This window comes from Heliangelus exortis, chromosome 3, assembly GCF_036169615.1.
Source record: "Heliangelus exortis chromosome 3, bHelExo1.hap1, whole genome shotgun sequence".
Taxonomy (NCBI): Eukaryota; Metazoa; Chordata; class Aves; order Apodiformes; family Trochilidae; genus Heliangelus; species Heliangelus exortis.
Genome location: NC_092424.1, coordinates 20182214 through 20206463, shown reverse-complemented (window position 1 = coordinate 20206463; position 24250 = coordinate 20182214). Strand labels below are relative to the sequence as shown.

Below are 24250 nucleotides of genomic sequence, written 5' to 3'. Positions count from 1 at the left end.
TAATGAGGTTTTGCAAGTTATGGTGTATAATGCATGAGTAGAAAAGCAAAGTGCAGGTACTTCTCACTGCCTGTGAGCAAGTGTGATCCATATGCAGCTGCATTAGCTGCATATGAAATTTATTTGAAATTTAATTTCTCCTTTGAAATTTAATTTCTCCTTTGAAATTTAAGTTCTCTGGACACAAAAGGAGGGCACTGCATGACAACAGCAAGGGAAGTCGCCTTATTCTGCCACGTTCTGGGGTTACAAGGTTGTTGGAGCTTTTTGAATCCACCCCTCCCCCCCCCCACCACCACCACTCCTTCACTCTGCAATAGTGGGAAAAGAGTATTATTGGTGAGGAGTTCTGGTGTCTTATGCAAGAACCCTTGAGGGCTTGTCCTGAAACCTTTGAACTAAAGTGAACAGCCAACTCTCTGCCATTGCCTGAAACACAACTTTTGGTCTCAGAAAAGCTGTAGGGAATTAAAAAGGAAAATTCAGGAATAAAATTATCTGAGAGCAGATTCCCAGTCTCTTTGTCCAAATAATTCCATGCATAAGAAGCCTTATATTGCTTATGAAAACAAAAGGTGAAACTTTTGCATTTCCTCCAACCAAAAAATGTATTTCATAATTGCATTTTTAAAAGATACAGTAAAAAACCACATTATATAGTTGCAGTCAAAACTGACATTGAACAATGGCTATTTAACAGACATGATTTAGATGCTAAGTGAAAAAGCTGATGATGCTAAAGTGAGAAAGGCAACGATGGTGATAGGGCCTGGGCAAGTCAATAGAGACTGTATTGGTAATACCATGCAAAGCTCTTAGGCAGTCCTGCTCCCAGTGCCTTGTCTCCATCTCCTTCAGTACTGCTGATTTAGCTGCCCAGGGACAGTTGGTGAGAGTGGACCAAGGAACTGGTCTATGTTTTAAAATCATCCATTAAACTCTCTTCTTCTTGGCTGTTTCTTGAGGAATATGAGGAGGAATGAATGTGTCATCTCAAGCATCCTATCAACACAAACCATTATGAAATTAAGTTCTCTGTAACCTGTCTCTAATTGGAATAATCTATTTTGCAACTTTAAGTTGCCACACAGATGTGATTTCTTTCAAACAATGCAAACAATCTCCATCTGTAGCTGAATACAGTTGATTGACTAGGTGAAGACAAAGCTCTTATCTATTGTTCGGGGTTTTTTTTCCTCAACAATGCTATGGTTGAAAAGGTTTCCCATTATATTTGATCTAGAAAAATGAAAATATTTACATAGCTTGAATTTTCCCCACTCCATGCATTGGGATAGCACAGAAAATAAGCTGTAACTAAGCTTTTGTATACATTACACCAAAGTAAAATGTACTGCCAGCCCTGCAACTACCAAACTGCAGCTAGCTGTGCCCACTGCTTCCCTCAGCTTGCAGCAATGAGTGTAAACTACACAAATACAGCAGCATACCATACACTATCAGGTTGTGGTGTCTCTGACTATACAAACTGTCTCAGTGTGAATAATAAGGCCTGGAGACTTGGTACTAGGCATAGGAACATCAATCTTTATTTACCTGGTCTGTGACACATGTCTTAGTCAAGCAACTGTAAAGAAGGGGCCTTTTTCATCCTATTTTTAGGGCTGTCAACCTGAAAGGGCTGGCTAGGATCATGGGCTTCCTGGCATGCTCACTTGTGTTTTTTGAGGGGCAAATAGGTCATACTTTCAGATGATGGAAGCAAGAGTCTCTTGCTATTGAAATCCCCTCCTTGCTGGATGAAGGTCCATTTGTAAGCTTCCAAGTGTGGGAAATTCCTCTAATGTCGCAGTGCAGACTTCAGCTGATGAAAAGTGCTTCCAGGCATTTTGTTTAATTGATAATGTCTGCAACAAGCCAACTATTTGAATTAACTGTTTTCTTGCCTTGGAAGTTCAATGTGTTCCATTTACCAAGCAGTAAAGCACAGGAGCAAAAATAATACCCCATTTAACTTCTACATAGTTGTAGTTAGGTCTCTGCTAATGTAGTGTTACTGTATTTCTAGAAATAACCAGCTGAATATAGCTGCTACTCCCCAAAGTTTCTGCAGACTTTCTTTACAGCTCCCACAGATGTTCTTGTCAGGTGACAAAAATAGAGTAAGATTTCTGATCTTTCCTTTCAATGCATGAATGTGCTGCTGTTTATTAAAGAAGACTAAGTCACTGTGTCCTATGCCTACTTCCCATATTTCAGGAATTTGTTTCTAGTTTGCGTGTATGACATCAAGTAGTCACTCAGAAAATGAAATGACCCCTGAAAGAAGAAAAAAAACCCTAATACTTAAAGAGGGAAGGGGAGAAGCATAGGATCACTTGAAACACCAGGGAAGCTCATTCTCTTTCTCATCAACACATTTTGCTGCAACTCAGGATGAAATGAAATGTTAGCTCGGTAATGCTCAGAAAAACAGTAAGTCACCACCTTCCTTGCAGGAAAATGATGAAAAGCATTTCTCTCCCCAAGAAGTGTTCCACAGCAGGCTCGACGTGTTTGTTAAACGCGTGGATGGTTTGTGATGGTGTAAATTTGGTATAAGCACGGGGAAATGGTTTCGTGCTTCATCAGTACGGATGTTTATGAAGCATTCCTCTGATCAGATGATTTGTAAACGTCTCCTTCAACGCTTCCCGACTCCGTAAAGAGATGAGATTTATCTTTATTCTGTTGTAGATGCTTTCCGCTGCCTGTTACGAGCAAGCTGCTTTCTGCAATCGGTGGAGACCCCCCTACCCCTTGCCGGCGGCGGGCTGGTGCCCCCGAACCGGGCTGGTGGCCCCGGAGCCGCCCGCCCTCCCGCCTGCATCCTGGTCCCAGGGCGAACAAAGGCCCCGCCAAATCCATCACGAGCAGGTGTGAGAAACTTTTTCTGAGCCATTAATAGGAGCTTCCCAGGTGAGGAGGGGATCCCTCGGCTGCAGGGGACAAAGCAGCACCGGTGAGGAGGCAGCCGCCAAAAGCACCAAACCAAACGAACCCAAAAAGGGGTCGGAGAGGAGATGGAAGAAAGCGTCACCCGCTCCTTCCAGGCAGCGCGGGGCTCCCGAGTGTTAGGACAAAGTGGCGGGAGCCTGCAAAACGTGGCGAGCTTCAGGGCAGGGCGGGCAGCCCCGGCCCCGAGGTAAGGCACAGCGCTCCGCGCCCACCGGGCGCGGGCAGTAAGGCCCCGGGAGCCGCGCTCCCCCACCTCCCTGGGGGACGCTCCGCTCCATCGCGGGCTGCCCCACCTGCGACCGGGCCTCCGACCCGCCACGGGGCCGGTGCGCAGGGGGGAGGGAGGGAAGCGGCGGGGGGCGGATGTTTAACCCTTTCCCCGCCGGGAGGCTCCGGAAAGGGCCGAGGCGGCGGCAGCCCCGTGAGGCGCGGCGCTGTGTCCTGTGCCCGGGCGGGGAGGGGTGGCGCAGGGTGGGGGCGAGCGCGGGGCGGGGGGGGGCCGCGGGAGCCGCTCCCTCCTTGCCCAGCCCGGCCCGACAGAGGCGGCGGGAGGAGGAGGAGGGCGCAGAGCGCAGACATGGCGGCCAACATGTACCGAGTGGGAGGTATGTAGGGACGCGGCAGCGCCGGCCCGGTGCCGGGGGGCCCTGCGCCCGGCAGCGGGGACGGGACCCGGCCGGGGAGACCCGCCGAGCAGCGGGGCCGTGCGCGCCGCGCCGGGGTGAAGAAAGGCGCACCGGTCCCCTTCCTTTGCCTGCTGAGGCCAGCGCCATGGCCCCGAGCGGGGTGGCCAGGCCCGGGCGGGAGGCGGTAGCCGGTGCCGGTGGAGGGGCTGCCTGGCCCTCCACGGGGCGGAGGACGCAGGTTCCTCCCCCGCCAGCCCTGTGCGCCGGGTGGGAGGCCGGCCCCCACCGCCGAGAAAGAGAAGGGCAGCGCCGCCCTCCGCGGGGAAGGGGGGAGCGGCGCCGCCGCCGCCGGGTTCCTGCCCCCTCACCGCGGCGCGGGCCGGGCATGGCCTCCCTTCACGCCTCGCCACCTTTTTACATCGAGTGGCGAAGGAGCCGCCCGGCGAGCCGAAGCCCCGAGGCGGGCTGGCCCGCCTGCAAGGCGAGCGAGAGGCGGCCTCCCGGAGCCCTGCGCCCCCGGCCCGGGGTTGGCCTCGGCCCAGCCCCGTCGCCGCTGCGGCCTGGCGGGCCCAGGCGGCGCGGCCCGGGCAGCCTCTGTGCCCACCCTGGGGGGCGCCCGGCCGCCCTTCTCTCTGTGCTGTTCCCCAGCCCCCCGTCCCTTCCTTTGGCTGCGGGGATTGTCCGCGTTTTCCTTCATCTCCTGGGGATAAACAATAAATCCGGCTGTGTAAGTGGGGGATTTCTGTGAGCTTCCCTCCTCACCGACGTGACCCCTGAGGAGCGCGCTGATGCGTGCCCGCTTGGCACTGGGCGAAGGGGGACACTTCGGCGGTAAAAAGGAGAGCAAATCTTTCTGCTCCTACCCCTAGCCCGTCGAAAGAGACACTGATAAGTTGGGGCTGCCCTCCCAGAGTGCTGTGGCTCAGGTGCACCGCTCAAATCAGGTTTTCACTACTTGGTGCTCAAAACTGGGTTGTTTTCTCTTGCACACTCGGCGGGCAGGGGCGAGAGGGAGGATGGAAGGAAATGAGGGATGGTAGTAGTTAGAATTTCTTCCAACCTCCTTTTACCATGATGTATCCACAAATCGTCAGTCTGCATACCCCTTCACTAGGGCATCTAATTAGATTGTAATCCCATCAGCCTTTACTCATGAAAGTAATCCTCTGGGTAACGCTGGTGTAATAGGGGTAGTGTTTCCTTCGTAGGTCATCAATTTTCTTGTAATCTTAATAAACAATCGGGTATGATATTCAGGGATCATATTCTGTCATCAGAGTTAAATGAGCTACTGGAGGCTGTAATCGCTGCAATGTAGCATCAAAGCATTGCAGAAGAGTTTTAGACATCATCATGGACCTCCCCCCCCCCCCCCACACACATGATTTTTTTAAAAATAAAATTTTGCAATGTGCATGGCACAGAAGTAAAGTACCATATGTAAAGTGTGGTTAGCATTTGATGACTACTTTTTTGTTTGACAAAAACAAGTTTTGAGAAAACCATTGAAGGAAATTCTTTGTATGTTACATGGGAGCAGCTTTCAGGGTGTGAGTGAGCTTCCAGATACCCGATGAAAATATTTTTATATTAATGATGCTCTAGGAGATTTAGAAGAACCTTGCTAACCTCATGACTTACAGCTTTATATAGTTTGCATATTACTGAGCAGAGGTGACAAAAAAAGCAAGTATCAAAATATGTACATTATTCATTTGGAGAGCTGTACTATGACAACTTCTGATGAATGTGAGGTAGCGTATCTTACAGAAATATTTATTTCCACTGTACAGAAATGCACTAAAGTACTTGGCTCTTAAATCCTAATCAGTTGTGAGAAACTGCCACTTCTGTATTAAGATTTGTGAAGTATGCTGAATTGCAATATAAGTTCCAACTCATTTAACTTTATTTCCACGTGATTGTTAGAGCATGTGTACTGAAGTTATAACCAGACTAAGAAAAATTTACATTAAATTTCAGTATAGAAATCCTTCTATGTCTTAACATTTATTAAGAAATTTCAGATTTTTAACAGCTTGCTGGTATAGAAGAAAATTTTTTTCTCTAACAGTGATATGCTTTTATGTATAATTTTTTGGTATTTGAGTATTTTTCCTTTTTTCATTGCAGATTATGTTTATTTTGAAAATTCTTCCAGCAATCCATATCTCATTAGGAGAATTGAAGAACTTAACAAGGTACATAAGTATCTAAGATTCTCACTTAATCTTTGACAGCAGTCACTGTACTTCTCAAAAGCTGATAATCGTTTCCATCCCATAAGATGGAATCTTTTTTTTTATTTTATTTGAGATTTGTGATGTATTTTGTTTGTTTCAGTCCCTGAAATCTTGCTATGTAATACCTTGAAATTCTGCCCTGCTGTCTAAGGAAACACTTGGTAGATCATTTTTTGGTGAACATGACTACTCTGCTGTAAAAATGATTCCTGTGTTCCAAATGAATCCTATGAATGCTTGGGGAAAGCATAGAATGTCAGGTTGGAAGGGACCTCAAGGATCATCTGGTCCTGAATTAATTCAGTTCACTGTATGGTATGACACTGTGGACCACTCTGGAATGACACTGATCATGTAATCTGTCTGCTTTTGGATGTATGTATAGTTAGTAGGTATCACTGAGACTTTGCAGTGCTCAGACAACAGAATATGTGATTTCTGTGGCTGTTTATTGCTTTGCTTGTTGGCAGCTATGGACTTTTGGGTAGGAATAAAGACTATATTCCCTGCCTTTATCCTGAGTGTATTTTTATGAAAAGTGAGCCTTTTACAGTGTCATTTTGGAGGAAGCATAATTTTTTTCTTCATTCTTGGAAAACAAACTATAGTAGGTGTTTTTTTGTTTTGTTTTTTTGATTTGTTTTTTGTTTTGGTTTGGGTTTTTTGTTTTTTGTTTGTTTGGTTTGGTTTGGTTTTGCGTGTGGCATATTTTTACTGTTCTACTGCTCAGTATTAAGCCCTAGTGATACATTGTCAGAAGTTAATTATTAGAATGCCTATTGTGATGTGAATAGTCATAAAGATTGTTTTTTTTTTCTGTGGTTAGAAAGTAATTTAAAAAATTGGTGACCTGCAAACAGTTACCTTCTTATCACTGGAGCATGATGCTGCTTCACAGCAGACATTAGTCATGTCATGTGTTAGTGCTGTCATAACATCCATTGAACTTGTGCATGCCAAATAATTTTTTATTTTTATTGGAAAAGATTATTTTTTATTTACAGTAATTGAAATTATTCCAATCATGTTCTGAACTTAATGTTTATTATCTTTAAACTGCCTTGCAATAATTTAATCTTGTTTGTGCGTGGCAGATTTTTTAAAAGAGGGTTTTGAAGATATAGTCCAGATGTCTTAGTGGTAAATTACAGGCTTTCATGTGTTAAAGGCATTGTGCAAATATGGAGTTTTTGTGCAAATAGGTGATGAAATGCTTTGGTTATCATTTTGCTGGAGATAAGATGCTTTTTTTTTTTTTTCTTTTTGTAAGAAATTTAATTAAAACTGATACTTTTCGTTGCCACATCTTGAGTTTTAAATAAGATAGCTTCTGACTTGATTTATCTTTCTTTTGTAGACTGCCAATGGAAATGTGGAGGCAAAAGTGGTGTGTTTTTACAGGCGAAGAGATATTTCCAACAGCCTGATAATGCTTGCAGATAAGCATGCTAGTAAGTAGATTGTATATGGCATCTTTTCTTTTCATTACAGCCTGCTCAGTTTCTGCAGCTACTTAAACTTACATTTATTTGGTGTGTGGAATACACATTGATATTTGGTATTAATTAATAATCAGTGAGATGCTTAGTATTATCTGATACTGGACTTGCTCCTGGTAGTTACTTCCAGGACTTAAGCTGTATTAAAATGATTGAAAGTCTCTGGAAAAAAAAAAAAGGGTATGTTTTTTTATCTGGAAGTGCAGCTATATTTCTTTTTTTATGTTAAGAGTAAATCTTGTGTGTAAGCCAATTTAAGCTTAAGAGTGTCTCTGAGGATTTGATTTGACTTTTTTGTCATACATAAAAATGTATTGCTTACTGTAAAGAATGACACGTATCACTGGAGACTGAAGATCACTGGAGACTAAAACAGCTGTTACATGCATTTATGCTAAAAGTAGCTATTGGTGAAAAAGCATTAAGCATCATCTCATTGTTTTTTCAGGAAAGGTAAAGAAATAGGTAACGTCCCATTTTATCATGAAGTTAACTTTCTTTGGTAGCTGCCATTTGATCTCCACCTGAAATAGGATATTTTCCCAGGACTTCATGAATTAAAATATATTCTGAAGACAAACACAGAATCTAAAAACCTAAGATGTCTGAGAAAATAGTTATTTGCAAAATACTGCACTCATATTTTCTAAATGAAGTGCCAACATCTGGTAAATTTCTTGCCATATACATTAAAATAAATTTTTTAGTAATAAATGACACCTGAGTTTTCAGAATTAACATGTGGATAAGTGATGTAGGGATTATAAATCTATGCTGTCTAATTTATCAGGGTGAATCTCTTTTTTAAGACACTACCTAATGCCATATTTTCCATGCAGATATGGGGGAGTAATTAGAGGCTTAAAAAAAACCAAAAACAATTTGTTTAAAGTTCTTCTAATTTTACCCATGCAAGTACTGTTAGTGAACAGAAAAAGCCAGCTTTTGTTCTAATGTTACACTGGTAAGATTAGGTGGAGGTTGTTTGTCTACATTGTGTGAAGTCCTAGCTTGTTTTTGAAGAAAGAAGGTACATCTTGCTAATGTTCTAAGGAAATTATTTATTTAAATATTTTTCTAATTTAGTTGAGTACAATTTATAATTGTTGGTGACCTGTTTTCCTGTTTTATGGTCTGCCCCCACAATCATCATAGTCTTCTGAGTTCTTCCACATGAAATGTGTAGAAACACAGAACTTTCAGTGAGCTTCACTAAGCTTCCCAGCACATTTTTTTTTCCTTTTCTAATAAAGGGAGCAGAGAAGCATGAAAAGGATAATAATTTACAGGAAATATTTTTAATTTGATTTTTCTTGTAGTTCTTTTTTGGTTTTGTTGGCTTTTTTTTTTTTTTTTTTTTTTTAAAGGTGTGTTCTGTGGGCATCGTTTGCTCTAGAAAGTGAGTAAGATTTTTCTGTTTCCTCTGTGAGCTTTACATTGCCATTTTGTCAGCACTTTGCTATAAAGGACTTGTTGACAGTCTGTTGCTCTTCCACTATAGCATAGAAGTACCATGGAATCGTCCATCAGGTTTTCTCTTTTTAGATTCACTTGCTGTTTTCTAGTGAGAAAATAGAAATGTAATTTCTGGCTGATTTAACAAGCATCTTTAGAATGCCTCTGTCTCACAGGTCATAAGTCTTCAAACTCATGGATTATGTTTCTCTGTGGATGTTTTGTCTGTATGTAATGTTTTCTTTTTGACCAGTCTGGCATCTCTACAGCTATATTATCTTAGAAGTTCCAGTTCAGAGGGGGCACTGTATGTTGAAGGATTGCTTGCCTGAATCTTGGTACAGCTCATACAACAGATGTAGTTAAATGTCAAATCAATTTAAATATTTTGATTCTGGAACACCACAGTGTTCTGTTTGAAAAATATTATATATGTAAACAAAATATTTGTATATTTATGAACTGAGTGTTGTGGAAATGTTTTATATAGCTAAACATGTTGATACTTCAACACTTCTACCTGTTTTGTTAAATAATAAATGTTGAAAAGTATGAGTTTCTCACAGAATGGAAATTCCGGTTCAGTCAGAGGTTATTCCAGTATATCCACCTAGAGAAGTCTTTGAAGTAAGACTTTGCTTTATCTTTTTAATGGCATTTTATATTGGTAGCATATTTTTTTTCCTCTAAGACAGAGGAAATAGCACTCTGAAGATTTTTGTCTGGTGGGGATTGCTGTTTGGTTTTTTGTTTGGTTTTTTTTTTGTTGTTTTTTTGTGATACTTCAGTTTCTGAAGTGATGCATTTTATGATGTAGGTATGGTTCAATTTAACAAGAAAAGAAAATGGCTTTGTAAAGAAAAATAGTTTGGAACATTAAGAACAAAGCTTAAAAACTGAACACAGCTGAAGAAGCTTCAGAACAGTTTTAAGTAGTGTTAAGAAAAAAGGAATGTAGTAGAACTGTGACACTGTCAGGGGTAAAGAATCAATATACTGTTTTGGGTTTTTTTTTGTTTGTTTGGTTTTTAAGTTGTCTTCTGAAAAGTTTCAGGGTATAAAAAGAAAATGGTGGGGGGGAAACACAATTCTCCCTAGGTCATTCTTAAATACTCAGGTACAGAGGACCCTTGTTTTCAAAGGATCTGACAGTAATCCAAGACAAATTGCATTTCCTGAATTTTTTTGTCTGGTGGTTCTGGTGGATCTTTAATTAGAGAACATTTTTATTTATCTTTCAGGATCAGGTATGATGTCAGTCTAGAGTGGGAGTAGTTGAATAGTTCCATGAGCTGATTGTAGCCACTGAAATCCAGGGGTTTGGAATGTTTTATGGCCCTTGAACATGTTACATTTGCCCCCTTTGATTTCTGTTACTATAAAATAGACTTTAGGCCATCTTGAAACTCAAATCAAAATACTGGTGAAGTTCAGCTTCTTGATCCTATGCAGCTTCCTGAGCCAAGGTGGGGAGTTCTCTTGGTGTGTAAATACCCACCAGCTCCTAGGTTGTAGCTGCTACCATAGCATCACTGGGAGGGGCCTCATTCCTTTCCTCATGCAACAGATTAAACCTTACTTCACCGGAGAAGGAAAAAAGATGAGTAGAAGACATCAGGCAGTACAAGAACTGTTGGAACAGATGACTGAAGTACATAAGCAAATAAACTTGCAGAGATGGTATGAAAACACCCAAGCTCATTAAAATGGGTGAAGCAAACATAAGGGTGTGGCATTGAGATGTTTTCTAACTAAGTGGTGCCACTGAATGAGAATTGCCAACTGCTGCTGGATTGGTGAAATTTAGATGATCTTTTAGCTTAAAGGGAGTAGATGTAACTATTTGTGGCAAGTTTTTAATAGCCATGGAGAGGGAGCTGTGCTAGCTCTGTACAAGCATTGCATTTGGGTTACAGGGCTCCACTTGTGTGTTTCTTTCTTTTTTAATAAATTTATACACTGTTACTTTGTGGAGCTGAGTTAGGGTAGTCTGAATGCATGATACAATTTTTTACAGTTCTTTACATTGTAAATTCTCTTATTGCTCCTCAAACAGCTTTTGCCTGGTCAGCCACCTGGGAAGGTTATAAAAAAAAAAAATCTGTTGGTAGACCTTTGACCTTTGTTTTATTGAGAGATTGCTTTGACTTAGGTGTGTTTAGCTCCTGGCAGAATTTTTCAGAGCTTGTGATAAGGCATATTCACTATATATTTTTTTTTCTCATTAATAAAACCAGTGCTTGTGTAAAAAAAAAAAAAACAGCCAACCAACCTGAGGCATATTGGTTTCAGTGACTGAAAGATCAAAGGTTAAACTGAGATTTTTCTAGATTATGGAAGCTGTAGTCAAAATCTTTTTTTTTCTTTTTTTTCTTCAATCTCAATTGCTGTTTGTAGAGATCACTTAATGGCTTTACTTCTCATAGTTAGCATGTTTCAGGACTTTTCTTAGCTTTTGGCTCTCAAGCAGTTGTGTTCCATATCACACTGTTTTGCAAAATGGTGTTTTCTGCTGCAGAGTTCTTGTTCTAGGAGGAAAGGAAGAGTCCTGCTAGTGATTCCTGTTCAACAGTTGGAACCTGTACTCAGTTCTGACCTTGGTATGGTTTTGATGAGGTATTATTGATGAGAAGCAAATCAAGTATTCTGTCTGTACTTGAGTTTCTTTATCTGTAAAGTAATGCTCTTATTAGAAGTTCTTATTAAGGTTGGTGAAGAATATTTATTATAACAACACATTGTTATAGCTTCTGTCAGAAAATCTCAAAGTGCCTTACAAATAAAAGCTAAGAAGATTTGGTTGTTGGAGGGTTTTGTTTATTTGTTTGTTTGTTTGTTTTTTATATTAATATTAAGAACATTCCAACAGTCCTGGAAATTATTTGGTCTTACACTGCAGTAATGCTGCTGTTGTTGAGGTCTCTTATGTAAAGATGCTTTGTATTTGAAAAAAACCCAACAATTACTTGTATATTGTCAATTTACATTAGCGTTGTAATAATTGCCAAACACTCCAGATGCATCCAAGAGAATGAAGTTACTAATATTCCATCTGATTTTTGGGAAGCAGTTTATTTCAGGAGAGCAGCAGGCTAGCAGGCAGCTTAGAAGATGGCAAGAAAATGAACTTAATTGGAGAAATATTGCTTAATATATTTATTAGTAATGTAAATTACTCATTAGTATTCCCAAAGATAACACAAAAACAAAATCTGAATACCTCTTCTGTCATCAGGGGTTTTTAATATAGGGTTGCTGTTGCATAGCAGTATACTATTCTTTTCCATGAAAAACACAACAGAGTTTTCCCTGTTCTCTTCAATAATCAACAACATACAGAAAAATGAAGCTTTCTTAGTTGTATTTTTCCCGAGTGTACTTAGAACTAAACCAAGAAAAGGGCAATTCAGGTAGTCAGACTAGAATAAAAAACCAGTATGTGTGTACAGAGACCCTGGGGGTTTGGCAATGAGCTCCAGAATACAATGCCTAAAACGCTTGGTGTTGTTCAATGTTCTTTTCTTAGTCAACTATTAGACTCAGTATAATTCAAAACATTTTTATTTCTTTAATCATAGTCACTTTTCTGAAGAAACACCTTAAGATGAGAGCCTTTTCCTGTTACTTAATTTGAATTATATAAGGTATCTTTTATTTGGAGATTTTCTTTGAAACCTTAAATAGGGATTTTTCTGGTCTGATTAGTTGCCTGTTTTCTTTACATCTTGTGTTTAGTTAGAAGCACCTTTGGTCAAATTAATGTGAGAGACAAATGTTAATTCTCCTATTGCATGTGTTCCACTTTCTCCACTGTCATAATTTTAAATGTTGAAATAAGTAATACTTTTTTAACATGGTGACTGCTTATGTTGTTTTATCTTGCATAAAACTTTCAGGTAATGAATTAAGTCAGTTTTCTTGCTTTGCTGGTAGTGCTAGTAGAATCTGTCATCCATCTTACAGGAAAGGATGCTCAGAGGCACAAAGGGTTCTTAGTTACTCTTTGAAGGGAATTGAAATTTCAAGAGCTGCCTGTTCAGCAGATGGTTCTTTGAATGAAAGGATGATCATCATATTGCATTGGTCTCCATAAAAATAAAACTGAAATAAAGCCTTTTGCATTTATTTAAGGCCACATGGGTTGGGGAAAAAAAAAAAAAAGCTCTAGAGTTAAGTTGATCTGTTTCTTACCTGCTACTGTTTAAGTGACTTGTCAATGGAATTTAGTGACTTCTGGAAGATTTTCTGTGGGATTCCACTTTGTTATTTAGTTACACTTGGTGAGAGGGCCTCTACCCTCCTTGGTGCTAAGAAAACAGATCTGTTGATACTACCCTGTGATGAAGGGTACTTTTTTTTTTTGGATGTTAGATAGGAGGGAAAGGATTTGAGGAGTGGAAAGGCAGAGCTGGGAATCAAAGACTGGAGAATCTCTTGGAGTGTTTACAAGGAAGAAGGCTCAGCTGCTAGATATGCCCAAGGAGTGGGTGAGTGGACTTGTGTAACTGGTTCCGTGAGATACTGTTTCCTTAATCTCAAGGCTTCTGTAAATATAAACCAGTGTTTGTTTCTAGTTTAATGTCCCTGTCTCTGTCATCTGTGTTCATCACTCTGCCAGTTCCCTCTGGTGAGTACCTAGGAGTAAGGAGAAAATAATTTTTAACCTGACAGATTTGCCCTCTGAGGAGGAGGCAAGACTTTCACAAGTGTGTCTGTGAGCAAGCCATCAAGACTTGTGGCTTTACTTTGAAGATGAAGAGAGGCAAAACCAAATATAGTAAGCCAGGAAAGTTGAGAATGAGTTCCAATGTCTCTCTTGCTCCAGACTGGAGTTTTACATGTTATACTTATTCACAGCCAACTAACAGAGACATGTAAACTAAGTACAACAAATTCAACTATGTTATGTTGCTTCTGGGGATCCTTAAGTCTGTTATGTGGGTGGGACACACCCTAGGAAGACCATTTATGGATGGTACAGATAACATCCTTTAATCAGTAGCAGAGCAGCTATTATGCTAAGGTATTTTTATATTACTGTAACTATCACTTTCGCTGAAAATGAGTTTGAGGAATAGATTTTCTTTTGAGAGGACAACATAACCTCTTTGATCTTCTGAGCCAAGGGAACATGAGTTTTTCTTTCATTTACTCAAGAGAATGCCTTCAGTTGTAATTTATTTGGAGAGGAGGAAAAAATTCAGGACTTGCTGAAATAGAACAGGCCTTGTCCAAAATTACATCCTTGTCACCAAAGAGAAATTTGTCTCCAGGCTCCCAATTATCCTTTTCAGGGATGCCTAGGGTAGTCTTATAAATTATGAGTTTTGTTCATTTGACTTCTGCGCAGGAACTGCATCCTTGTGAATTACATTTTTTTCCTCTCAATGGTAAAAGCAATAAAGAAGCAGTAATGAGGATCTTTTCACTTCTGACTACATCCAAGTCGTCTTTCCGTTAATGACATTTTGGCATTAGTAGTTAACTGTGGTGTATATTGTCTCATTAACAAGTTTACTGTCAGCTCTAAGTATCTAGTGGAATTATTAACTGCTGTGGGCATTCAGACCCTTCCTTTGGTGCAAAATGTTGTGTTAGATTGTGAATGTTAATGATCTTCTCTTAATGTAGTGAATGGATTTCCAACTAAGTTGATAATTTAGGAGTTCTTATCTCTGTTGGAAAACTTGCATAAGTCATGAAATAAATTCTTCACGTTTAAATTCTTGGAGGGAGACAGCATTCACAGCAACACAAAACTGTCAAAGCATTGTGTGGTCTGTTTCCCTGTGTTTCATAGGAATTCCCCATGGTCAAGTTTAAATATATGCACCAGTGTTACCTTACTTCTTGTTCTGAGTTTCTTTTGATTTGTGGAAAACCTGTAACTGTCATCTCTCTGCTGCTGGCTTTCTGCTCTCCTTAACATTTGTTAATTGTGTAGGCTAATAATCCTACAACACTGTTTATTGATGACTTTCAAAATACTAGTAACATTTAAGTTGATTGATCAGAATTTTTTGTCTCACAAAGATAAATAGAATGTTTCACATCTCCTAGATTTCCATGATTTCACATTTCCACTTTTTTTTTTCTTGGCTTCTAATTTTAAGTGACTCTTCCCACTTTCTCTCCAGTGCACCCACACTGTACAGAAGCACCTGAGGTGCAAATTTTAGGCTACAAAAACATTGCTATGTTATCTCTATCTGTAAAGACCCAATTAGAGATGCATTTTACAGCTTCAAAGGGTTCTCTTATAGTCTTACTGAACCAGCAGTTTATATCACTTACCAATCTGAATGATGTAAATTCAATATTAATATAGAATGACTTTTTGCCCATCATGTAGTGGAAGGTACGTGAATGAGTTGGGCATCAGGCCTGATGGTTTAAACCCTCAGCAGCAGTAATTCTTGAATGCCTGTACCATACAGTTGAACGAGGTCTGCAGTTGTTCCTTGGTTATCCTCATGCATGCCTGTGACTTAACATACGATGACAGAGGTGGAGCTTACTAGCTTGGGCAAAGTTCTGGGTGAGAAGGAATGTAGTGCTTCCTACCCACGCTGATTCATGCAGTGCTGGAATATATATATAGTGTGTGAGGTATTGCAGAGAAGGCAGAACTAGCAGATAAGATTAATCTGTAAAGTACTTCTGTGGTTTGTCTGTAAACTCTGTTAAATGAAGCTTGCACAAACAGCAGGATATGGGGCTTTAAGTTACCATATATGTTAAGTTTGACATGCCCTGAACCAAATGGAATACCAGAGTGGATGGCTGGAATGGCTGTGCTGTTTGCAGATGGGATTTGTGTGTTTGATCAATACTTTTCCCCTCAGCTACAGTTTTTAACTATCTAAGCAAGGGAAGATTTGTAGCATGAACATGCTTTGATTCTGATTTGGTGTGCTGAACCAGTACTTCTGCAAGGATCCTTGCAGAGGGACATTTTGTACTAGCATAGAATACATCATTCCCATGGGCAAACCAAGTCTGAAAGGTAAAAAGTGCATTGTTGTTTTTTTTCAGTAAAAGCCTACTCTACACTACCAAATTTCTGAAAAACTTTGCGGAGCTAAGTAGTACATTTTGACTGTCACCCACTGTATGAATCCAAGACTTGTTTGCAGATTTATCACAGTGCAGAAGATGTCTTCTCTGTGCAGATGGTGTAGTTGCTTGGCTATGTGTAGAGCACTATGTATGCATACATCCAAAGGTTAGGGAAGTACGTGCACATTTTCTACTTGCACAACAGGTTAGGCATCTATCAAAAACCAGCACAACTAAACAGTCTTCCAGTTTTTTATATGCTGAGTGATAGACTTTAATTTTCATTTGTTCTTGTTCCTGTGAGGGATTGTGACAATGATATGCAAAGCTGAGGAGAGCCATGTTTCAGTTTCCTGTATTAAAAATGCAGCCTTGTTTTGGCTTGAACCAGTATAGAAATTGCTGGTGATGGCAGGGTCAGTGACCTGTAACCTGGTCCTACAGGGTACTGTGACCCTTTGCTGTCTCACAGTTCCTGTAGGTCAGATCCTTAAACTGATGCTACTCTCAGGAGTGCAGTCCTGATGCTGTTATTCTAAGGAGGTCTTCAAGGAGCCAAGGAGTCAGTTGCCAAGTATCATACAAGAAAAAGGGCTATATGGACATATAGGGATATATATCCATATATATATATGGACATATAAGGGATATATGGACACTAATTACATTTGCTTTCAAAGGGTGACATGCTTCATGTAGAATAACAGAATTCTTTGGGTTGGAAGAGACCTTAAAAATCTTGTTTCAACCACTCTGCCATGGGCAGGGTCACCTCTGACTGGCCCAAGTTGCTCAAATCTCTGTCTCAACTTGTCTTTGAATGCTCTCACCTCTGTTTTTTTTTGCCTGTTTTTATTTATGTTTTTTTTCTTAATAAGAGAGGAAAAAAGCCAGTATAAGAATAATCACCATTCATAATGTATGAAATGAATAAATGATTTTTTTTTTTACTTGATACTATAACAAACCATGGTATTTGAATCTGTTGTCTACAAAAAGTACTGAGAGTAGGGGCAAAACTTCATTGCTTTATTTGACCTTTACTTCCATTTATTAAAAAAAATTATGAAAATTAAACATGTATTGAAGATTTGACTAGTTAATTCAGTGTAATGTTTATTTTTAGACTTTTTTGTTTGGATAAGTTCCCCTCCCAGCATCAGAGTTAATAAATTGAAAGGTTTACATAATTTAAAGTGATACATATATTTGTGTCTCGTTATACTTTTTTCAGTTCATGTGTATAGTTCCTGTTAAGTAGGATCTTAAGATCTCTGCATGTGCATCAAGGAAATAATATAACCTAGAAGGTAAATCTTTAGTATAGTTGAAGATAGGAAAACAAAAAAAAGTCTTTTAAGTCTTACACAGACCATCAGACTGAATGAGCCCCTCTTCCTGCTTGTCTTGTCTATAAACACAAAAGCTTTCTTACCATGCTGGCACTGAGCAAACATTATCTTGGATAACATTTTTCTCATTTTAAATTCCTGCATAGAGAGCTTTAATGTGTATTGGTTGAGGTTTACTCCAGAGCAGGATATACAGTTCCTTTTCTTGCTCTTTTTTTTTTTTTTTTTTTTTTTTTTTTTTTTTTTTTTTTTTTTTTTTCCCCTGCAAATAATCAACAGAATTAAGCCCTTCTGGTATGAGATACTGTAGAACATAAATAATTCGAGTTTTATAAGCAGAATCATATGCCATTCTGAGTAGGGGTAGGAAGGTGCTTGTACATTCTGTGCCTTTTTGTTTCTGCTAGCAAGCTGTTTACCTGCTCTTGAAGATATGGATTGTGTGTTAGGAAAGCAGTTTAGATCATTTAAGTTCTTAAAGAAAATGCCAGAGTAGGTTTGAAGTGTGTGAGTTCTTTAAGAAAACTTAAAAGATTTTTTACATGATGCATTTATTATTTTTTAAATATTTGCAGTGTGTTTTATTAAGGAGAGGCAAATATACCACTTAACTAGCTACATTGTTGCACTTTTGGCCAATCTAAAGGAAATACCATCTTATTTTAACAAAATATTATGAGCCAGAGGTCTTTATGGAAATGGTGAAAATCCAAGTGATGAGAAAAGTTAATAATATCAGCCTCATGTAAATGGAAGATACTGATCCCCCTTTTCTTAAAATCAGGTCCAATAATTATTCATGCAGGTTACATGGTATTGTTGCAGATAGCCTTTGTATTTCTTGAGCCAGATGATAGATTAAAAAAATTTATTTATTGAGCTGTATCAGATTCCCCATGGTAAATCTCTGGTTGGTCTGCTATCCTGGATTTGAAGGTAGAACTACAACTTCCCAAGCTCTAAATATATTTGTACATTGGGAAGATTACTAATTAGCTTATGGTTCAGATGATGATCTAGATACCAGTAACTGGACATGGAAAATATTCATCATATTGCAAGTAGCTTACTTCTGCATTTATTCATGTTGCATTTAGTTCATTAGGATATATTTATTAATGTAAGTGCATCATGGTATGAATCGTGATGATATGAAGATAATCCTTCCTTGTCTTCTACCTATGAGCTCCTTGCTTTTACAAATTTGCAAAACCAGTTGCCAAAAAAACCCATCTGTCAGGTTTTGGAAAGTGGAGTTTTCTGTTAATGAAAACTGTGATAGCAAAAATTTTCAATAGAAGCTACAGGCCTGTGATAAACATCAGCTAGTTACCCAGTGGCTTGTAACTGACTGTTGTCAGGAAATTGTTATTATTGCAACATGCTGCTTGGAAGTACTCAAAAAACCTTTTGCATTATTTCAGAAGTAATTTTTATTATTGGAGAATAGGTGTGGCATATTAGTCCTTAGTGTAATTATTTTTGGTTTGAGATCTTCTTTAGAAAAATAATGTAGTTTGGGAGGATCATCTGGATAACTGTAAAAAAAAATGGGTAACTCCTTAGAGGCCACATGTGTATCTGTGCTATCTGAGAGGAATTAGAAGTATATCTGGTCTCTGTAAACAACAGTTTTGGGGGTTTTTTTTGTACCTGCTGAATTGCTCAGATTCACACTTTAGATAGTAATATGCTGTCTGAATCTCATGATCCATGCAAATTGTGCTTTAGATGTCTAATCTGCTGGCAGTAACAGCAAATATCAAATTGATGTTATGTATTCTAACAGCTATCTCAACACTGTGCTAACAGACGTGGTGTAAGTGAAGCTAATTAATTCGGCTTTGGTAAACACTTTCTCAGTCAAATTGACAATATAATCATGCATAGTCTGGCTCACAGGGTTGATTACACTGCTTTACTGCACGAGGGGTTAAATATCACAACTAAGTTAGTATAACACAGCACGTGGAAGCCTTAGCAGATGAGCAAATTGGCCAGCTGCTCACCTAAGAGAGCTCTTCATTCACAGTCTGAATAGAGTGGTTCAGATGGTTAGACTTCATGTTTCTCTCTTCTACTCAATTTGGCCATAAATTTATTTATTCCCTCTCTCTGAAAATTTATATTTGTAATTCATACTGCTGTAGCATTGTTCCACCAAATGTACAGTTGATTTTAATTTTTTTTCCCTCAACCAGCTAAGCTTAAATGAGACTTAATGCATGTGACAACTTGCTGTTGTTCATCATTCTCAGGTTTTTCTCTGTAATTTAAAAAATATATTGGTGATACTTATGATGCATATAGTTTTGGGGTTGAATATAGGAGAAAAAGGTACATAGGAAAGGAAAAAAGTTTATCAAGTGTTCTGAATGTCCAGTTTGGTTGCATTCTTTGAATGGAAAATACCTTTAAAATTATATTAGATCTATGTAAATTTGAGAAATTTAGTGAAACTAAATTCACTGTAACTCCACAAATTGTGATAGTGACTTAAATCTCTCAATTTAAGCAAGGATAAACCAGATGCAGCTAAGCTGAAATACAGTTTCAAAATTGGAAGCAATTAAGTTTAAGGCATAGGAAGTTACTGCACCTCAGTTTCCAGTTACACTGCTGATATAGTTAAGGGGCAGCTAGGTGAAAAAGTAATTGGGTGGTCTGGCTCAGGAAATGGTGCTCAGGGATTCATCCCACAGGGTCCCTGAGGGGACCTTTCTTTATTGGTGACTGGAGCAGGTGTGTGGTACCCTCTCATCATGTTCACAGGTGACACCACACTGAGGGGAACGACCAGGTGATATGCTTGAGGGAAGGGTTGGCATTCAGGGATTCCTAGAAAGCAGGAAGAATGATCTATAGTGAGCCCAGAGATATTCAGCAGGGAGAAATGCCAAGTCTTGCACCTGGGAAGGAAGAGCCCTGGCAGGGAGACAGGCTGTGATGACAGAGGGGCTTGGGGGAGCAGCTCTGCAAGAGAGGCCCTGGGGCTGCTGGCATACAGCAACTCCCTGGCAGCAGAGTTGGCCAACAGCATCCTGGACTGTATCACCAGGCACATAGCCAGTAGATCCAGGCAAGTGATAATAGACTTTGATTATTCAGCACTTATTGCATCCCATCTAGGTACTGCATCCAGTTTTAGGCCCCTGATACAGGAAAGTTGCTGATAAATCAGAGCAAGCTCATCAGTGGCCACCATGGTGGGCACCCACCCTGCTTGGAGAGGTTGTGGAAATTGAACCTGGTCAGTTTGGTGAAGCTATGGATTCCCAGTGCCTATGTAGAGGTAATACAGGAAATGGACTTTGGAATCTTTGTGGTGACTAAATTGAAACAGGAGTGATCCAGACTATCAGTAAGGAAAGGCTTTTTCACCATGACTGGGATGCAGGAGTGCCTCTATGGTCTCTGTCCTTGGAGGTTTTCAAGACTCAGCTGAATAAAATGATGAGTAACCAGGGCTGACCTCACAGCTTAGCCTAGTTTGAGGTCATGCTTGTACTAGAGACCTTCTGAGACCCTTTCCAGCCTGAATTACTGTTTCCTTGGTTCTGTGATCCAGCCAACCCTAACTGATAACATTGTCAGCAGTTTGGGTGCAATAGAGGGAGAACTTTCTTTTATTTTAAACTGAAGATTTACTCTTCCTCCCTGAAGATAGGTTTCAGTGTTTAAACTAATTTTTCTTTCTTTCTGTCGCAGAAGACAAAGGCAGGTGCTTTTTGACTTAAGGAAGAGTATATATGTTAGAGGAATTTAACTTGTTTGCTAGCTGATGGTTAACTGTAGACTGGTTTCAGTTGCATTTAAACCTTTAATTGCCTTTCAAGATTTTTTTTTTGTTGTTGTTGTTGTTACTTTAAAACCTGTTTTATATTAAATGAGAGTATTGTGTTTCTGGAAACTTGCCCTCAGTTTATTTTTATTTTAGTTGTAAAAACAAGCTGTTCTTCCTGGTGGCAGGCTTGAGTCATCATTTAACTGTAACAAACGTTGTATACAAGGTTTAGGTGGTATGGACAGTTGCCTTCTCACACTCACTAACACCACGGTTTTCTTATGAATACCACAAATTAAGTCAAAGAGTTAAAAACACGAACTCATGATCTTTTGAGAAAAAGAGAGGCTAAGTGCACCACTGCCACTGAAAGTATCACCAGACCGTTCTGATTCTCCGAATCCAAGTCAATATTTACAGTTGCTTGATTAGAAATTCAGTGAATAGACCTAAAGCTTTAAAAGCTTGCTGGAGATGCCTGCTTTTGCTCTCCAAGATTTTTCTTTTAAATAATAGTTCTTATAAATCAGGAAAGGTACTGCCGAACATAAACTTCAAGGCCTAAATGGGATTGTGTCATTTTCAAAAAATTACTCTTTTATTTGTAGTCATAACTAAGACTTAAAAAATATTCTAAGCTGAGCAATTTTAAATTGAATTTTGTTTTCTCTCTAATTTTTGAACAATGAGGCCTGTGTATGTCATCACCATATCGCTCTATTAAAATATTTGCTCACCCTGAACCATTGCTTTACCTATCTTACTGAGTGCTGAAAATGTGCCTAGCTTAGTAGTACATCATGCAAATGTGTTGAGCTCCTATAGGTACCTTCCATTTCATTCCTTTCAACAGGAATAATCTGTTTGAATGGCAAATTAAGTTTCCCAGGGGCTGCAAATCTGAGGCAAAGAGATGAAGAGGTCTTTAAAAGTACTGGAAGTTGGTCATCATTTCAGTTCCAATAGGTGTTACAGCCTGATTTGTGAAAACAAGCTGTTTGAAAGGAGTTAATTTAAAGTTTTGATCAGGTGCAGCATTCTTTATATTGCCATCAAGCAAACTGGGTATGTGTTTGCTGTGAAGCAGATTTAGTTTTCTTACTTCCTTATGCTACCTGGTGTTTCCCTCCCTGGTACAGGTTTGCCTTATTGCTGGAGCAAACCCTTACTTGTTTTACTAAATGCTAATCCTACTCCTAGCATGGCTTTTATATTGTAATGCCTAGAAGAAAATGATAAAATGATCCTGGTGATAAATTACCTTGTATTAAGAGCAAAACTGTTCTTAGTCTGGACATGGTTTGTTCTACTTACTACTGGGCTGGTCAGATCACCATGAGTAAAACAAATATGTTTTATTCTTAAGACTACAACAGGAAAATTACATTGTTTAATGTGTTGACTTGGAGTGTTTCAACATATGTTTGAAAAAGACAAAACAAAATCTTTGCTTTGTCTTTGCACAGATTTATTTTTTTTTTAATCTTTGTTTACTGTTAGTCTTATAGATGCCAGAATAATTGTGAACTGAGTTGTGGTATCACTTGAACCTGGGTGTCAGGTGAGACCAGGGGGAGTTTTGTTTTTGTTTTTCTCATTGTCTTCCTGCAAGACATGCCAAAACAAGGAAAGTGACTGGGTGACTGGGGTGGTCTACAGAAATAAACTTAAACTGGATGGAATTGGGTTGAAGATGGTGGTTATATCAGAGTGTATTGTTTTATTACTTCTGTGGAAAGAACTATTAGAAGTGGCATGAACTACATGCAGACATGATTAAAAAAATTAAAAAGTGTTGCATTTGGAGAAAACTTGTTGCCAGGAAGTTACAAGCTGGATTTATTTTGAGATAGTGTCTGTAGGCTGTGAAAATGGTTATTGTTGGAGAGTGGATGAGGTAATCTGTTACAGGTAGTTACATGAATGACTACCTAATGCTGAGATTTCATTGCTAAAAATTTCTGAGATGCTTTATAAAGTGCACTTGATTTTGCAGCAGGTAGATAATTTAGCAGGTAGAAAAATTCAAAATCTTAGAGGAGTTCTTAAAGTGTCAGTATTTTGCATACAGTATTCATGGGGACATTTTGTTCTTTTTTGGGAAGCTAGAGGAAGTTTAGATTCAAGTTGTGAATGTCCCAAGAATCCACTGGGAAACCAGATTTCAGCCATGAAGATACCAGGGTAGCCATTTTGTCACATGGCATGGTAGTAGCTACTTGGAACATAGCTCTTTAACTCTGTATGTGATGCTTTCTGGTATCTCCTATTTTTTTTCCTTAATATTCCTAATTTACAATTAGTTTAAATCTTTAAAAGATAATTATTTCCTTGGTTTCATCATATATGAGCATATACTAGAGAATTTTTGATTAACCGTAAAATAGTTTTCAACTGAAAACATCTTCCCAAAAAACCTTAAGTTATGATTTGTTGTTATAGATTCTGTCTTGTTTAAAATAGAAACAATTTTAAATCTGGTATTTAAATATGAAAAGAAACTAATGTTGTATATATCTAATAAGGTTAACATAATGGAAGGCAGTAGATTTTTCAGTTTTCTTAGACTGTAATTTGGCAGGCTTAAACTGCAATTGTGTTTTAGTAAATATCTGTACATATCTGTACAATATCTGTACATAGAAAGTATTATTTTCTCCAGGATTTCTGTAAGATTTTTTTTGTAATACCAGTATCAGGTACAGAAAATCTCAACCAGAACCGGTCAGCAAGCAAGAGGGACCCCAGAGAAAGAGATGAAAGAAGATAGAAACGAATGAGTAGTGTAAGGATTGTTCTTAAAGCTGTGTGAAAGACATCAACACAGAGTAGGAGAGGAGCATAATCTTTTAAAAATAATTTAAGTGGAAGGTGTAGAGTTCGCACTACTATGCTGTTAAGTTACATAAACTGTAGTCTTGTCTTTGAAATGCTCAGGGAGGTTGCTAAGGGGTGGGGGGCATGTCAAGTGAAATGGCTGCAGTGGTGTTATGCAAGAGTTATTTTACACCTACGCTCTGCTTCTCTGCAGAAGAAGTTGAAGAAGAATCTGAGACTACAATTGAGGTTGACTTGACTGATAAACAGAAACATCAGTTGAAGCACAGAGAGCTCTTCCTTTCTCGCCAGTATGAGTCCCTTCCAGCAACACACATCAGGTGAGCAAATGTAAATATCATTCAGCTGTGTATTCTGATGAAGTGGGTTGCCTGCCAGGAGCACACCTGCTGTGAACACTTTGGCCTTTATCTTGCAAAACAACCTGGTTGATCGC

At 39.2% G+C, this 24250-nt stretch overlaps 1 protein-coding gene across 2 annotated transcripts in view; it reads left to right on the top strand.

The window, feature by feature from the left end:
- Nucleotides 1-3438: 3438 nt before the first annotated feature.
- Nucleotides 3439-24250, top strand: part of MTA3 (metastasis associated 1 family member 3) — a 132985-nt gene continuing 112173 nt past the window's right edge. Inside the window, exons 1-4 of one of the 2 annotated variants that reach the window (XM_071739499.1) lie at nt 3439-3563; nt 5718-5785; nt 7185-7278; nt 24008-24134. In XM_071739499.1, the coding sequence (XP_071595600.1) occupies nt 3536-3563; nt 5718-5785; nt 7185-7278; nt 24008-24134 (317 nt within the window). In that variant the 5' untranslated portion in view covers nt 3439-3535. The remainder of the gene's footprint in view (nt 3564-5717; nt 5786-7184; nt 7279-24007; nt 24135-24250) is intronic. The other variant, XM_071739498.1, reaches the window with a different exon arrangement.